This window comes from Ochotona princeps, chromosome 5 (assembly GCF_030435755.1).
Source record: "Ochotona princeps isolate mOchPri1 chromosome 5, mOchPri1.hap1, whole genome shotgun sequence".
Lineage (NCBI taxonomy): Eukaryota > Metazoa > Chordata > Mammalia > Lagomorpha > Ochotonidae > Ochotona > Ochotona princeps.
The window spans coordinates 11,850,164-11,868,553 of NC_080836.1; the positions used below are offsets into that span (position 1 = coordinate 11,850,164).

An 18,390-nucleotide genomic window follows, 5' to 3' on the forward strand; every position below is an offset into this window, starting at 1 on the left:
CAGGAAACTCCCAGACCGGGTAAGTCTGTAGACAGAAAGTAAATGTATGTCTTCCTGGGGCTGGAAGAATGGGGTAAAGGGAAGGAAGTGCCTATTGGTGAGTGGCTTTGCTTAGGAATGATGAAAATCAGAGACAGCAGTGATGACTACACAGCTTTGAGTACACACTGAACTGTACACTTTCCAACAGTAACAAAAAACGTAATAACACATTTTCCAAGAGGAGGCATTTAGCTTAGCGGTGAAGATGCTCATGTCCCACAATGGTGTCTCTGGGTTCTATTCCCATCCCCATCTTCTGTAAATGAAACGGCCTGCCAGTGCAGACCCTAGGTGGCAATGACGATGGCTCAACTAGCTGGGCTCGGGTTGCGCTTCTGGGAGACTTGTACTGCACGCCAACTCCAATGGCTCAGTTTTGTCTATTTAGGCACCTAGAGAACAAACCAGTGCATAGGAGTTCTCTGATTTGTAAATAAATGTTTGTAAAAGATACCATTTTTTATTTTAAAAATTATGAGTCAGAGTTATAGATGCCATCTTCTATAACTTGTTATATGAACCTTTTGCCTGATATGACTTGGTTGGACCAATAATAATAATTGAGCTTCTTCCCTCTTCCTATGGTTCTGGAAAATGATGTAATAAAAATATATCTAAAAACATCGATAACATTTTACAGAAAGATGTTTAAGATGACCCTTATCAGAAGATCATTTTAAAAATGGGCCCGGTGCAGAAGCCTAGTGGCTAAAATCCTGTCCTGCACGCACTGAGATCCCATATGGGCTGGTGGCCCTGCTTCCCATCCAACTCCCTGCTTGAGGTCTGGGAAACAGTCGAGGAAGGCCCAAAGCCTTGGGACCCTGCACCCATGACCTGGAAGAAGCTCCTGGCTCCTGGCCTTGGATTGGCTCAGTTCTGGATGTTAAAGTCACTTGGGGGAGTGAATCAATGGATGGAAGATCATCCCGTTTCTCCTCCTCTCTGTATAGCTGCCTTTCCAATAAATATAAATAAATCGTGTTTTTAAAAAAATGGATACACTTTTTATTCCAAAGAAGATTATCCATAAGTAAAATTCTTTAAACTTAAAAAAAAATTCCAATTTCTGTGTGGCAATGCGCCAGCAGACACAGACCTCTCAGCAATGTGGGAAGGAATATGTAGGAATGTTCTCCATGCATACTTTCCCCAAAACGCTGTTTCTGTGATTTTTTCAAGGGCCTTCCCACATGCTAATTAGGCAAAACAATACCTCTAACCTACAGTCCCTGAGTGATAAAGGCTTTTTGTGTGTGTGTCCATTTAGAAGCATTTCTGAAAATTTTTTTGAAGATGAAAATGAAAACAAACCTCAGCCATTTCACAATTTCTAACTCCACAGTGTGTCGCTGCCATCTTCCAGTGGGCACCCACGGCCCATCCTCATTCTTCAGCAGTTACGTAGTATGGATGTAGCCAACTTTGATGATCCAGTCCTTCCCCACCTGGCTGCCATCCTTCAAGTTATCTTTCTAAAGCAGCACTGCTACTAACACTCCCTTCTCCAGGCTGGAGGCCCCACCCCACTTCACAGACGCTAGCCAGGTTCTAGGACCAAGCTGAGTCTAAAACCCAGCCTTCCTGTGCGCTAGCGAAGCAGCTTTGGGTGAGCTGCACAGCTTCTGTGTGCCTTACTATCACCAGGTCCCTGGATGGGGTGCTTCACTGGACTAGGTATTTGGGGCTGCGTCTCCAGAAGGCCAGTAAGGCACCTGAGCACCAGCTGTCACCACTACTTGTGCCTCCCCACTAATTCCTAACTTGGGAACTCAGACTCAGTTCCGCATTCCTTAATTTCACCTTACACTCTACAATTTACGATTTCCTTTTCAGCCTGGCAGGACAGTTTAATGGTTAAATCCTCACTTTGCAAGCTTCCAAGATCTTATATGGGTTTCAGTTTGAGTCCTGGCTGCTCCACTCATCCAGCTCCCTGCTCATGGCCTGAGAAAGCAGTCGAGGATGGCGCAAAGCCTTGGGAACCTGCAGTCACACACGAGACCCTGAGGAGGCTGCTGGCTTCAGATCATTTCAGCTCTAGCTATTGTGGCCATCTGGGGTGTGAACCAGCAGATGGAAGATCTTTCTGTGTCTCCTTCTCTCCATCAATCTGATTTGCCTTTCCAATTAAAATAAATCTTTTAAAAACATTCCTTTTCCCATCAGTATTTCATCCAGAAGAGATTTACGCATCCAGGGCTCCTGATGCTATGTATCAATTGAAACAGGAAACCAATGAAGCTTTTCTTTAAAAATTTTTTAAAAACCAATTATTTTCTGTTTTTAAAAATTTATTTTTACTGGAAAGTCAGATTACAGAGAGAAGGAGAGACAGAGAAAAAGATCTTCCGTTTTCTGGTTCACTCCCCAAGGGCCACAACAACCAGATCTCAGCTGATCTGAAGCCAGGAGCCAGGAGCTTCTTCTGGGTATTCCACATAGGTGCAGGTTCCCAAGGGATCATATCCTCTATAACTTTCCCAGGCCACAGACAGGGAGCTAGATGGGAAGTGGTGTCCATATGGGATCCCGACACATCCAAGGTGAGGTCTTTAGCCATTATGCTACTGCGCTAGGACCAAGAAGCTGCTTTAAATTCACCTCTTTCATTTTTTCCAGAACCTCACTTACATATGGATCCACACCTGTATCTGTTATTTGAGTATCGATATTTTAGAAGCAGAGGACAGCATTTTGACTGTGGGTGCATCACCATGTGTGCCGGCATGTGCTTGGCCTCCATGCACTCAATTAGGACATATGGAGCACCTGTGCTGGGCGCCCAGGAAGCAAAACTCTCCCTTACCTTCTGTAAGGAATACAAACGGCAAGCAATGAACAGATCACAATGCAAATCGAAGTGAGGAAACAATCCAACAAAATAAGTAGGGCAGAGGATGCCCCGGATGCGTCAGGGGAAGTCCACCAGTATTTTAGAGGGGTCAAGAATTGCATGTGTTGAATGAACCATAAAATTACTTGCATGGAGGGAAGTGGGGGGAGTGAGGATAATATTTATTAAAGCACAAAGATTCTCCGAGGGAACAGATTTGTGGAGTGCCAGGTGCTGTGGTGCCAGAACTTAAGCCACAGTTTGTGATGCCTGCATCCCATACTGGAGTGCCTGGATTTAAATTTCACTTCTATGGCTTATCCAGTTTCATGCTAGTGTGTACTCGAGAAGGAAGCAGGTGATGGGTGCCTCCCTTCCATCCACATGGCAGACTCAGATATAGTTCTGCCTTCCATCTTTGGTCTGGCCTAACTCCAGTGGTTGTGGGCATTTAGGGAGCAAATCAGCAAACGGAAATTACTCTGCTTTTCAAATAAGTAAGAAATAGTACTGAAGGGGGCCGATGCTGTGGAATTGCGGGCTAAGCCTCTTCCTGCAGGGCCAGCATCCTATATGGGAATCAGTTTGAGTCCTGGCTGCTTTGCTTCTGATCCAGCTCCTTGCTGGTGGCCTAGGAAAGCAGACGAGGATAGCCCAAGTCCTTGGGTTTCTGCCACCCACATGGGGGACCCATATGAAGCTCCTGGTTTCTGCCTGGTCTACTTCTGGCCGTTGCAGTCATTTGCAGAGTGAACCAGTGGATGGAGATCTTTCTGACTCTCTCTTTTTCTCTGTAACTCTGCCTTTCAGATAAGTAAATAATTCTTTAAAAAAGTACATTTTTTCTTTAGTGTCTCTCTCTCTCCTTCCCCTTAGAAGAGGCACCCCACCTCCCGGCTTTCTCCCCAGAGATGCTTCCCTTCCCGCTCCCTTCCCTGCTCACCTGGTCCCTTTGCAAATAAACTTTTCTGTCTTTAAAAAAAGACAAAAAAAAGTATGTCTTTCAAGTTTAGTGCCAGGACTTACCAGGCTAACCCTCCACTTGCAAGTCCTGGCTACCCCATTTCCAATCCAGCTCCCTTTTATGCAACTGGGAAAGCAGCGGAGAATGGCCCAGGACCTTGGGCCCTACCCCAAGTGGGAGACCCAGAAGCAGCTCCTAGCTCTTGGCTTCTGAGCCAGCAGAGAGAAGCTCTCTCTCTCTCTCTCTCTCTGTCTTGTCTTCTCTGTAAATCTGCCTTTTCAATAAAAACAAATAATTTTTTAAGATTTACTTTACTATGCCAGCTATGGGCAATGGCTTATGTTGTACTGTACCTAGGCAAGTTTAACACTGCTGGGAAAAAAGCAGCTAATGGCTGGTGGGCATTCTGGGCCTGGCTAATGCCAAATTCATGTTGTAAGCATTGAGTTCACCCAATTTTCCCTAACCTTTGATCCTTCCCATCCTGATTAACCATGTAATCACTATATAAAAAATTTATATACAAAAGTTTATGTAAACAATTAAAAGGTAAGCAAACATTTTGTGCAGCAGTTAAGGTGCTGGCTGGGATGTCTGCATCCCACATCCAAGTGCCTGAACTTGGAGTTCCAGCTCTGCTTCCGATCCAATTTCCTTTGAATGTAGCACCTTAGGAGGCAGCAAGTGATGGCTTCAGGAAGAACATCCACATGGGAGCCCTGAGTGAGTTTCTGGTTCAGCCTGGCTCAGTGCTGTTACCAGCATTTGGAGATCAAATCAGAAGATGCAAGACTCCTGTCTCTCCAGTGAAACGAAAAGAAAATGAACGTCAACAAAAGCTATGCAGGATGGTGGACGTCTGGCCTGGCAGCTAAGCCATCAGCTTGGATGCCTGCATCATGTATCAGAGTGCCTGGGTTTGTGTCATGGTCCCATTCTCGATTCTGGAGTCCTAACAAGGAAAACCCTGGGCTAGGGGGGTAGCCAGATCCCAGTTTGTCTGACTGAGCCCCAGATTGTTTTTCATCTTTCACCAAAATAAACCTAACGAACAAAACCCTTTGAAATCCACGCATAGATTTTTTTTAACTAGGCCTTTCCATAAAGTTAATGAAGATTCTTTGTTCTTGGAAAGTTTGAACAAGTGCTAGAGGATGAGTATTTCAAAGCAAAGTGGCAGGAAGAAAGTAAGGTACTGAAAAATCTTGTTCGTATCAAGTAAGAATCTACAATTCTAGTTTTAGTCTGAATAAGCCGAGGACACAGGTCTGAGCAGAGGAATGGCATGAATAAAGTTACAATGTGACACAGAGGAACAAGGAGGAGGGACCTAGGAGTGGGAGAGACAGTCCCAAGTGACCGACTCTGGATATGTTTTGAAGACATGATGTAAGTACAAGACACAAAGTGAGTGCAAGGTGCCCACTAGGCGGCACGCTCTTAGTAGATGCTGCTCACACCCCGGAGTAGGCAGCTGACTCCCAGAAGGTGCTGGCACGTTGACTGCGAATCACCTCCAGAACTTCTCAGCAGCTAGGCTGATCAAAAAGTCCAAGACACAGAGCCTACCAACAGGAGAAACCACAGGTGGCACAATCTTCAGGGGCGGGAGACACAGTTGTGTGATCTTGAACACAGGACATTTGGAATGCCCCACTGTACAATATTCTTCCCCAGGTGTCTCATCACATGAAAACACCACACAACCCTGACCTGAGAGGCAATCTACAAAATCTGAGCCAGTGCTTTGGAGTGATGGCTCAACAAGCTCATCCTCTACATGCCAGCACCAGCATCCCAAATGGGTGCTGGTTATTGTCCCCGCTGCTCCACTTCCAATTCAGTTTCCTGCTTATGGCCTGGAAAAACAGCACAGGATGGCTCAAGTCCTTGGGACTCTGCACCCACATGGGAGACCCAAAAGAAGCTCCTGGCTCCCAGCTTTGGATTGGCTCACCTCTGGCCATTGAGCCATCTGAAGAGTGAATCAGCAGATAAAAGATGCTCTGTCTCTCCTTTTCTGTAAATCCGCCTTTCCAATAAAAATAAGTATTTTAAAATATATATAACCCAAGACACGGAATGCCTGAGGGCCACAGACTGGCTGTAACACGGGACTTCAGGTTAGATGCCAGATCATCTGTGGGACCAGGAAACCTCAACGGTATGGCACTAATATTGATTTCTTAGTTTGAGAACAGGCTAGTGGTGGCTAGGGAAATTAGACAATCATGAGAATAACATCCCTAAGCAAGCAGTAAAACAAGAAATGAGGAAGGGGTGAAGCAAGTAGTTCACGAAGCAGGAAGTGAGCAGGTGCTCTGAACAGAGTGACAGGAGCTGTTTCACTGAAGTCGGAGTGTGACGCTGCTAACACAGGCAGAGCTGCCTCAGGGACTTCAACAATGCCCCTCACCTCTCGACAAACTGTCATAACTGATAACAGTAGGTGCCACGGCTTGAAAACCTCTGCCATCCATACTGAGGACACTGTCTTCTCCAATGTGACCCTCGCGTAGAACACAACTGTCACAGCATTCCCGGGCCCTTTGTGTCAAAGACAAATTCTACTCGGGATGGGTTCAAAAGCAAGAAGACAGTGAACAGAAACGATTTCTTTCAAAGAGTGCAGTTAGTGATGGAACAAAGGGATGGGGGTGGTGGGAGACAGAGGTGGAGTGAAGCAGAGGTTCTCTTTTAATGCCGGCAGATGCCACAGGTTCATCCAGTATGCAGAGAACATGGGTGAGACATGACAGAAGGAGAACTGGTGAAACGATGCTCCCGAGTCATCCGGTGTCAGGATCCAGCAGTGCAGTGCAAAATGGGCCTGGAGCAGGTGCGGGTGTCCACCCGGTTCAGCAGCAGAGGAAGCTAAGGAAACGTGCCCAAATGTACAGGATAGAGTGACAGTGCGGAGCAGATTCTTCCGGCTGCTTGTTTTCTTCCTAAGACAGGAAGTCAGTAACTGAGAGTGAAGAATGAGCAATGAAAGGGCCAGTGTAATGGTGTAGCAGGCAGAGTCTGCGATGCTGGCATCCCATGCGGGCTGCTTCGCTTTGGATCCATCTCCTTGTTAGTCTGGTGGCCTGGGAAAAGTGGCACAAGATATCCCGAGTGCTTGGGACCCTGCAACCATGTGGGAGATGTGAAGGAAGCTCCTGGCTTCAGATTGGCTCAGCTTCAGCTGTTGCAACTGCTTGGGGAGTGGACCATCAGATGGAAGGTCTTTCTCTGTCTCTTCTCCTCTCTGTATATCTGCCTTTCCAATAAAAATAAATAAATCTTACCAAAAAAAAAAAAAAAAAGGAGGAAGAAGCTGGCCAGCACTGTGGAAGATGTGACACAACCCCAAGGCAGCACTGATGGCCCTCCTGAGCCTGGTGGTCAAATTTAAAGTAGGTCTATTCCACAAGAGTGTGTGCATTTCCCATTCACAGCCTGCCTGCTGTGACAGGACAGAGTTTAATTTCACTAGGAACACACTAGATGCATGGAACGGGAGAAGGGTCAGGAACAGAGGGCACACGCACAGGGATACTTCCTAAATGATAATGTGTAAGGGAAAAAGGATCAGAGAGGTTCTCTGGCAGGTATTCCACAAAGGAGATGAGTTCAAAGAAGTATTAACATATGATGCTCAAATCTTTCACTGAAAAGTTGCAGGAGGGGCTGGTGCACTGACGTAGCACGCTGAACTACTGTCTGCAACACGAGCATCCCACAGGAGTGCCAGGTTCAAGTCCCAAGTGCTCCAGTTCCCACCCAGTTCCCTGCTAATGCTGCTGGAAAAGAAGATGGTCCAAGTGTTTGGGTCCTTGTCACTCACATAGGAGACCTGGGTGGAGTTGTAGGCTCCTGGCTTCAGCCTAGCCCAACCCCACCCATGCAGAGATTTGAGGAACATCAGGTAGATCTCTCTCTCTCTCTAATGCTGCCTTTCAAATAAACAAAATTTTCTAAACAATGCAAGGAATTAGTGGGTGTCCTTATGAAATTCAGATAACTCATTGTCTCTTCAATCTTCTAAGCTATCTTTCCGTATTATTGCTCTGGTTGTGAAATTCCAAATTGATATTCTGGATATTCCAGAGCACCAACCCCTGGTGGGTCTCTGTCAAGCTTCCTGGAGTTCTGCTGATGGTGCCCCAGGAAGAACAATTCGAGCTGTAAAGCACAGGTCTTACGTATCTAAATTCCTACAGGGCTTACAGTTACACAATTGCTGAAGCCACTGGGTAGATTTTTATGGGGGAGAGGAAACTCTTTTGCCTAGTGGAAAGGACACCTAGTTTGGTGTCCTTTTACACAATCATTCCGAATCCTCCTCTAACCTAATTCTGTAAGATCAATCAAGCCAGGAATCACCCTTTTCACCTCTAATCTTCAAAAACATTCTACATTTATTACCTAGAATGATTTGCCATGCCTGTAGATGGCAAGCTATTTCTTGCAAATCCTCACTGCACACTGCTCTATCTCACTTCTTATGGAAAATTAGTTAATAGTGAAACAAATGAAAGCTCCCACTAACATTAACCAAAGTAAGAGCTATAGCTGCTGAACCTGTTCCGAAGAAGAGCTACAGGCTCATGGCCCCGCTGAGGGAGTCCTGGGTCACTGTCCTGAGAATGTGGTTCTCCCAGTCAGATCCCCATGCCAATACACACACACAGCTGGCTGGCTGTCAGAACGAGCACGACAAAGCTCACTCAAGTGCCACAGCTGCTGCTTAGGGACACACGGTCTGCGGTAATGACCTAACCATTCAAAAAAATGGTGAGAACAATGGCTTCAGGAAGGATGGGGACATTTGTTTTTCAGCTTCGGTTCAAAAATAGAAAGCATCAGTCAGAAGAGGCCCTGGGAGCTTCTTTTCCTTTCACTGATTTCCTGCATCACTGTCTCTTCCTTATTTGAAGCAGTCTAGCACATAAGGCCTTTCCCCACCAGGTCAAAGAGCTCAAAGCTCTGACTGCATTGGCAGTGGCCAAGAACTGTGAAGGAAATGCAGCTACTTCACATTTGCATTGAGAGTGGTATGGTTCATAACTCAATTTCCTTCTTTTTAAAAATCAGTGTTTTAGGGCCCGGTGGTGTGGCCTAGCAGCTAAAGTCCTCGCCTTGAAAGCCCCAGGATCCCATATGGGCGTCAGTTCTAATCCCGGCAGCTCCACTTCCCATCCAGCTCCCTGCTTGTGGCCTGGGAAAGCAGTCGAGGACGGCCCAAAGCTTTGGGACCCTGCACCCGCGTGGGAGACCCGGGAGAGGTTCCTGGTTCCCGGCTTCGGATTGGCGCGCACCGGCCCGTTGCGGCTCACTTGGGGAGTGAAACATCGGATGGAAGACCTTCCTCTCTGTCTCTCCTCCTCTCTGTATATCCGGCTTTCCAATAATAATAAATCTTTAAAAAAAAAATCAGTGTTTTATTTGAAAAGCAGAGAGAAAAGGGGTAGGGGCAGGCATCTTCCACCCCTGGTTCACTCCCGCAACAGCTAGGGCTGGGAACCCCATCTTGGTCTCCCACATGGTGGCAGAGATCCAAGTACTTGCTTGAGCCATTTCCTGTCACCTCCCAAGTGCACACTAGCAAGAAACTGGGATGTGAAGTATAGCTGTGGCACAAAGCTAGGCACTCTGATATGCCTAGAACACCCGTACCCTGAACATTGACCTATATCCTAATTTCTACAACACCAAAGTTAATGTTAACTGAGTAACGTTCAATTCTCACTATGATTTCACATGATGCAAGTACAAAATTACATTATCAGAGAACAGTAAGTTTCTTTGCTCTGCAAAACAGGGAGCAGAGAAAGAACACTGCACCCAAGTCCACAGGATTGACTACCCCTACAAAGCAGCTGATGAATCATATGGGGGTTGGGAGACAGCACTGGAGGGAAAAGAGAGGGAGTGAAGAATTGGTCAGTTTACTGACAGCAGCACATGCAGAGGCATTCTCAGTAATTCTGGAAACATATATAGCTGATGAGGGCAAGATTTATCTTAAAATAGAGGACACGAGAATGTTACAGGCACAAGCTGACATTAATCCAAATGACAAGGCACAATGCCAAGAATAAACAATGTATGACTACAACTTGATGTGTTATTATTCTCAAAGTCAACAGTCAAAACCTGTAAGAGGAAATAATGACCTTTTAAGCAATGACCGATGGTTAATAAATGAAGGGTGCCTCACCCAACCACAATTGCCAACCATCATGATTTAAAGATGACACTGAAGTTACCTGCACAACCACGGCCTCCTGTTCTCAGTTCACACTCATTTGTGAACACAAAGGCAGTTACAGACCAACGCTACAGATTCCTCTTCTTACACCTGGGAAGCCAGCCACCTGCATCAGCCCAGCCGCTCTGCTCCCCACCTCCTCATTCAGTTCACTGTTGGGGCAAAAGGTGTGAGAGCGAAACACCGGAAAGGACACACCAAGGTGATCCAGCAAGGCTGGTAAACCGACTCATTACTAGCAGTGACTCCAGCCAGGTGCTCAGGTGAAAAGCAAAACTAACGCAATCCAGGACCTGCCTGATAGTTTCATCCTGTGAGACAAGCTACCTCTCAACCTCTGCTTAGGACTTCTGTTTCCTATGTGACCCTGTGGATACAGTAGCTTTCATGTTCTGAAAAACAGTCTGACAGAGACTCACATCAGTATTACAAATAATATTTCCTTTACTCAACATGTTAAATAAATTCCACTCCAAAAAAACCCACAATTTGAATTACACTGATATTAACATCTTGAAATGTTACTAGAATGCCCAAACTCTAGGCTTTTCAAAATAGACATATGCATAGTTGGGCAAATAAAATGTCTGGTTTTCTCTGTGAAGTAAGAGTGTGTCTGATTCCAATCAAGGTCAGAAAAGGCTAGATCCGACACACAGAGGTGCAAAAGCCTCTGCAAAGTTTTCACCTTCCAAACAACTCACCATTCATTTACCTTTCACGTGTCAAGGTGTAAAGATCATCACAGACTAAAATGCAGGTAGACATTAACCTAACTCACAAGCAAAGTGCTCTAGGCTGAATGATGTGAGCCTGGAGTCCTGTGCCGACGACTCCGGGTGCTCAGAAGTGGGGTGCCCCAATGAGGTACTGCTGGAGAACATCTTTTCCCTAGTCCAGGATTCAGAATTCTTGAGCTCTGGACCTAAAAGAATGCATGGTATGCACTGGCTGTGGCCATTTAAATGTAGGTTGAAGTAACTGCCAATGGCTCACACTTCTAGAAATAACATGTACATCCCTCTTCAAAATATTTGTGAAAAGAACAAATATTCATAACACAGTCCGAGTATCCTTTATCAGAAATGCTGGAGCCAGAAGAGTTTCCAATAAACATTTCAGAAATGTTTGGGAATACTGGCATATGCACTATGCAATACACCATGGGAGATGGGATTTGACCCCTGAACACAGAATTCATTATGTTTCCCACATACCTTTCTCCAAACAGCCTGAAGGGAGCTTCACGCAATGGTTCAGTGTACCTGGGTTTTGGCTGCTCAGGGTCAGGTGTGGAATTTTCCACTTGCATTCTCCTGTCAGGGCACGAAACATTTCTGATTCTGAAGTGTTTGGATTTAAGACTTCCAGATAGATGATCTCTATCTGAATGTGATCAAAAACTCAGGAGCTCATGGGGACTTCTAGAAGGCAGACAATCTGATCTGTGCCACTCAGTCTTTATACCTGCTCCCTCCCACGTTCCTCCACTCAGGTGGTCTCACCAGGAATTTACAAATGGATTATTATATAGCAAGTTTTTTTTGTTAAGACTTATTTATTTTCATTGCAAAGTCAGATATACAGAGGAAAGGAGAGACCCAGGGGAAGAACCCCAAGTGGCTGCAATGGCTGGAGTTGAGCCATTCCAAAGCCAGGAGCCTGGAGCTTCTTCTGGGTCTCCCACATGGGTGCAAGCAGGGAGCTAGATGGAAGTGGGGCCGCCAGGATTGGAAGCACCACCTATATAGGACCATCGCACCGGGCCCTATATCAAGGTTTTTAGAGAAAGAAAAACCAGGGTGTGAGTCTCTAATTTTTCAAATTTGTTTAGCTGATTTACATTTTCTACTGACAAGCTGTGTTGTAGGTGCAACCAACGGTCTGGCGTGAGAGCCCACTGCAGCCTTCCTCTTTGTCTGGCAGACAGCATCTGAAGTTTGATAAAACCAGTCTGAGGTGAGCCAGATGAGTTGGACAAGTTAGTTTTTATGGCACAATGCTTCTCTATCTCAACGAATCCTCAGAGTATGAAATATCCTCAACTCTACACACTCTTGGTTTCAACCTCCTAAAATGGGAAGGAATAGAAATGTTTTCCTCCCATCAGCTTCCAGCCCAGCAGGAACAGATCTTTTTCAAAAAGCAAGGACAATTGCATTCTGAACTTTGAAAGGGACCAAAAACAGTAATCCTTCTACAAATGATATGGTTTTGGTTTTGAAATTTATTTTAAAGATTGTACAAGGCTAGAATTTGAGGCTGTTGCAAACCATGGTCATCCATCGGGTGTATAAGATGAAAAAGAGTAAAATGAAAAGACAAAAGTGAATACACTTTTCACCTTGTATAAACATCCAGTAGTTATGTAACCATTCAGTTAGCCATCCAACAGAAACCGGACAGACCTGTCCCAGCGTACGACATTGTCATGATTTTAGTAATTTTAAAGAGTTGTATTCTTGAAAAAGTAGAAGTGCTTTTAATTAAAAATTACATTAATTAAAACTGCAGGCACTTAGCTGATACTAAGCACAAGCCAGCTCAGGAAGTAACGGGTAACAACTGTGTGCAAATATCCCACGAGAGGTGCATCTGATAGGCCAGGACACACTTCCTTGGGCTTTGCCTTCAGGGTCTGGCTTCTCCGCTACCTGATTTAGAGTGAGAGCTCACAAACACGCACCTCCTCCTGAGACATACCAACTGAAATCCCAACATGCTAACATCACAAAAACCCTTGCCAGACTCCAGCAGCGTGCACAGTCCTCCACATGGGGACACGGGTCACCAGGCCTGGTCACACAAGGCTATTCCAGAGCCTTTTCTCTTTCAGAGGGATTGAATCGCCCCAGCACTATAAAACTAGTGACTCAGTATAAAGTTAAATTCTCCAAGACATTCCTATTGTGATCAGTCTTTTACAAACCCCAGGAAACGTTCAACCATCAACTTGTATGACAGAGTCCCATGTCCTAAGGGTACTGAGCCTCATATCTCAGTCATGGCTGCGTGGCCAGGAATATGGACACCGTGATGGCCGCCTGCATTCTTCACATTGTGCTCATGGACAAAATCAGTGTAGTTTCTGTGTGCGGTCTGGGGTGGGGGCAGGGCCCTGGCGTTCCATTGGTCTCCACCACGTTGACAGCAGTCACTGGCAGCAGAGAGCCTGGATGGTTGGGAGTGGGAGGGGAGACAGTTAGTCAATAGGAACAGGAGAAAATGGGTGTGCAAGAGTCACAGGCAGGGAAGCTAGTGAGTTACATGCACCACTGCTACGAGCAGTTACCAATGCTACTTCATGCGGTAAGAGCATGGTGGAGGAACAACAGAGGCCAGGCGTTCAGGGTTAAATGTAATGGAAAGGTCAATATGGAAATGCATGTAAGTAATCAGAAATGGTTTAGCGCATTAATTAGAGGAGATGTCACAGAGCGCAAACATTGCATCTGTCCCTGAGGCTTCCAAAAAATGGTATTCAGCATCCTAATGAAAAAGAAAAAATATATATTCACAATTGACTTAACTCAAATTTAAGGTGAAAATTCTGTGTTAAAGCCAAAGGTACATATGGGAAGAATGGCAATGCTGTAATTTATCCTCCAAGTCAAATGGCTGCACAAAACCAAAATCTAGGAAGCAAAATTTAGAAAGGACATTAAAAAAAATCTTGGGCCCATTACAGGCCATGTCATCCCCCCATGTTCCCAATTAACAACAGAGGATCATTGCTCCTTCTAGAATCTGAAGTCACAGCATCTCCAGGTAAAATCCAACAAGCACAGATGTGACTAGGTTATTAAGCTCCCCCAGAGAAACCGATTACTAAGCACAGGAGACATCCGTTAGCACAGTGCAGCCCAACAGGCCCCGAGTTGGGCAGGAGTGAGCCATGCATCGGGCAAGCCTTTCCAGAACTGGCCAGTCCTTCAATAGAAAGGCAGCAGCTGCCGAAGTTCAGCAACTCAGAAATCTGTGACAAAGGAGCAGCCTGTGTCTAAAATAATTACAAAGGGGAAAAAATCACATCACTTACAAAAAAAACCACACACAGACTTGTAAAACTACAGTTTTCTTCCTAATTCAACCAAAATAACTGCTTTCACTTTTTTTCATTGGGGAAACCAACAAGAATTTTCAGAACAAATGTGGAATATTAAAAAAAATCATCTTTCTTCAACTATGTTCAGTAACTCTAACTCACAAAAATCACAATGCTCGGTTTTGGGTCTCTAAACATTTAGGAAAGTAAATTAGGCTAATGTTTTCCACTATAGACAAAAGAGTTCTAAATACGACTCAGTTTTGGTTTTGTTATTTATAAACTATTCACATAATTTAATTACATGAATTGTTTCTCAAAAGGTGATACTCTTTTGAGTATACATACTTGATGATTCTATATAGTACTTGATAATTCTAGGTTTCTGTTATAACAAATCCTTTACCTAAATAAGGTGACAAGATGGCAGAAAAAAATGACTTCAACAGGATGTAGATTTAGCTTAAATTGGTTGTCTGCCAAAATTAAGATAGCTCATTTTTCCAACCAATTGTTCAAACTTAGGGAGCATTTCCAAATTAACTGGTTACCTTCTAAGGGAGGACTGCTGTATGTTCTCATGATTAAAGCATGCAGAAACAGAATGAAAGGCAAGATGCATTAAAGTTCAGGCCAGAGAATCTACTAGCCCTACACGTGTCAGCTAGGCCCACCCAGTTCCACACCCTTGCTGGCCTACACTGAGGCTCCTTGGGCTTCACCCCACTGCAACAAAAGCAGTCTCAGCACAACCACTCAATGGAGAAGGACATACAGCTCCGAGTGGCTCATTTTGCTTAAGATTCAATCCAGTCTAATGCTCTCTTTTTTAAAAGGCCATCCCAGGGCCAGTGCTATGACTCAGTGACTAAATCATTGCCTTGCATGCACTGGGATCCCATATGGGCACTGGTTCATGTCCTGGCTGCTCAACTTCCCATCTAGCTCCCTGCTTGTGCCCTGGGAAAGCAGCGAGGACAGCCCAAAGCCTTGGGAACCTGCACCAGCATAGGAGACCCAGAAGAAGCTCCAGGTTCCTGGCTTTGCATCGGCTCAGCTCTGGCCATTGTGGCCACTTGGGGAGTGAACCAGAGGGCAGATTTTCTCTCTGTCTCTTCTTCTCTCTGTAAATCTGTCTTAATAAACAAATAAAAATAAGTCTTTAAGAGGCTTATCCAAAGGAACCAAGTATTACCTAACACATCAAAATCAACAGACTTCAACATATACTGATCATCTATTAATGGAGTTCTTTTATAATTCAAGTCCCAACACTACCCCTCGTTGTCAGGAGGGCATGGTGGGAACCTGGCTACCTGCCAGAGCAGCACTTTCAATAAGGAACCAAGCAAGACTTTCTGTGAAAGGCTTCAGGAATGAAATTTTACAATCTGATACGGAGAAGACTCATTATTTATATCTTTAACCATGTGCTCACATGCACATACACAGAGGACTTCCAATACACTGCCAAGTAACATAAAAACATTAAAAGGAGAATATGGGGGGAGGAAACCAGGAAAACTCCTCAATCCTAACTCTAAGTCACTTGGAACTGAAGTTACAAAGATTCGCAACCACCCAAAGCAAAGCACCTTGCAGTTAGTTATGCCAAAATGAGAGTGAAAACCAATCATATGGAAGAGAAGGAACATCACCGGCCACCACCAGGCAGGAAGAACGGGCTGCACAGAAAGCTGACCAAACCCTTGTGATCACCACAGAAACTCATTAGATTTCAGGTACTAAACAGAGAGTGAGAGACAAAGAAAAAACTCATGAATTATCCAAGTTTGTTCTAAACAGGCATAGAACGCAAGTAGATGATACGCCCAATAGACCACCCAACCAAATCATCCCCACAAACCCCCCGGCCCCTCCCGAGCCTGAGTCGCACATGTTGATTTGGGAAAGAATGAACTCAACTGATTAACTCCAACAAGTCACAAAGTATTCATATTTGTGTATGTATTGTTAATCTAGAGCAAAACGTTAGAAAGTTAAATCAATTTCTTCATTCCCAGTACAGTATTTTTTTAAATCTCCAAACAACAGAATATTTTATGGTGTTTATTGAACTTGAATCATATTTCCTTTTTGGCTCTATTTTTAATCTTTAATGAAGAAAACACACCCATAGAAGTAACATCTTGTTGTGTGGAGTAACATGAACACATTTTTTCCTTGCCCAACTGGGAAGGTTTCCACTGACTGGCAGAGAGCCCCCCACTGCTTGCAGACCATGCTTGTGCAAACAGAGGCAGCTCTCTGGCACTGTTCCTTCAGACAACTGCATTCCCTTCCTCATCTCCAGCCTGCCTCACTGCTCGGCAACATGCTGCTCTCTAGCTCACAAATATGAATAATTTGCTTTCAAGTATATTAAGGGCACTTGAGATCATTGGCTGGTGATTCAGCATCCAATCAGACAAGCAATACTTTAGTTTAAGGAGTGAACAAACCATTTCCTGTTGTGCTGCTCAGTCCCAGGATTCTGTGGAAGATTCTCGATCTCCACCAGCACAGGCCCAGAGGTCGTAGAAGGAACCACCGGCACGGCAGATCTCGCACCCCAAGCCTTTGCACAGAAATTACAAACATCATCGATTTTGCTCCGATAATAGCTCTCTACAGCAGAACACTAAGATGAAGACCATTACAGAATGAAATAAAACAATGGCAACCAATGCTTGAAGCTTATATATCACCTTACAGATATATACTTTAACCAAACATTAACATTTTATTCATTTTTCTGAACTGATACAGATATGTTGTATAAAACATTTGTCTTATTTACACCATCTGAGAGAGTAAAGCAATAGAACTTAGGCGTTACTGAGTCACTCAAGGCATAGGGAAAAGAGAACTGCACAAAACTTGTGCAAGGTTCCAGCACTCTGAAAATCCGGGTAATACTACTATTCACTCAAGTCAACCAAGGAGTTCCAGAGGTTGAGCGTGTCATGCCTTCTTACCTGTTGGGAGCCATTGCTCTGAGATGAAACATTATTGTGAACACTGTAATGGGGGGAAAATACCAAGCAAGAAGTTAAAATATAAAATTATAAAATATAAAAATATAAAATATAAATTTCAAGAGCTTCATTTTTTAGTGCCCTAATTAAAACTAATGAAAGCTGCACTGAAGGCATTAATGTTTTATTTCAAATAAAGAAAACTAAGTGTGTTATCTAAAACTGAGAATGTTAGATGCATGGAAAATTACAGGCAACAACAGCATCTTCTCATCTGACATTGCCACATATCTTGATTTTGATTCTGCCTGAGACAGATACTTAAATCTTAGTCTTGCCTAATCACTAGACAAAGATGGAAAAACCAAACAGCAGCACAAATGATTTTTTAAGTGCACAGTACCCAACTCAAATGGCCACATACTTGTCTATCTCTTCTTTCATATACTCCTACCCTCTCCAGATTTTCCAGTGCCAACAAGTGCTCAGCACTTTAAAAATCATAATATTCGTAATAAAAAGGTCTCAAAATAAACTTAAGATTAGAAATCTCTTGTGCATATCCTCTCCTCTAAATAATTGATAAATAATTTCAAATTTTTAGTTTGGATTTTATCCATCTTCCTACTCAGTTCTGCCTTCAAAACACTTTCAAAAATCTCAATCTATAATACAGAAACTAGGAACAAACTACAGAAAATAGAAAAATTACAAATGTTTGGTTAAATACAAACTGAAAATGAGATGTTACCACAATAGAACGGTAAGACAAAGTTTGCTGACTTCAGAATTCTAACATGGGCCCGGTGGTGTGGCCTAGCAGCTAAAGTCCTCGCCTTGAATGCCCCGGGATCCCATTTGGGCGCCAGTTCTAATCCCGGCAGCTCCACTTCCCATCCAGCTCCCTGCTTGTGGCCTGGGAAAAAGCAGTCGAGGACGGCCCAATGTTTTGGGACCCTGCACCCGTGGGGGAGACCTGGAAGAAGTTCCTGGTTCCTGGCTTCGGATCCGGCGCAGCACCGGCCGCTGCACTCACTTGGGGAGTGAATCATCGGGCGGAAGATCTTCCTCTCTGTCTCTCCTCCTCTCTGTATATATGACTTAGTAATAAAAAGAAATAAATTTTTTTAAAAAAAGAATTCTAACATATAGATAAACTGGAGTCTCTGAAGTAACAAATTCATATGATTTTTTTAAAAGGATAGGTAAAACAAGGGATGGGAGTTTGGCTGAGCAGTTAAGATCCTGCTTGAGAAATCCTCATTCCTC

General features: G+C 44.2%; 1 protein-coding gene across 1 annotated transcript in view; it reads right to left on the reverse strand.

Moving 5' to 3' along the window:
* The window catches only part of EPB41L5 (erythrocyte membrane protein band 4.1 like 5), a 108,851-nt gene that overhangs the window by 30,699 nt on the left and 59,762 nt on the right, over window positions 1–18,390 (reverse strand). The window contains exons 15-16 of the mRNA XM_058664187.1: window positions 17,122–17,164; window positions 16,606–16,721 (exon numbers count right to left, since the gene is read on the reverse strand). Coding sequence (XP_058520170.1) covers window positions 16,606–16,721; window positions 17,122–17,164 — 159 coding nt within the window. The remainder of the gene's footprint in view (window positions 1–16,605; window positions 16,722–17,121; window positions 17,165–18,390) is intronic.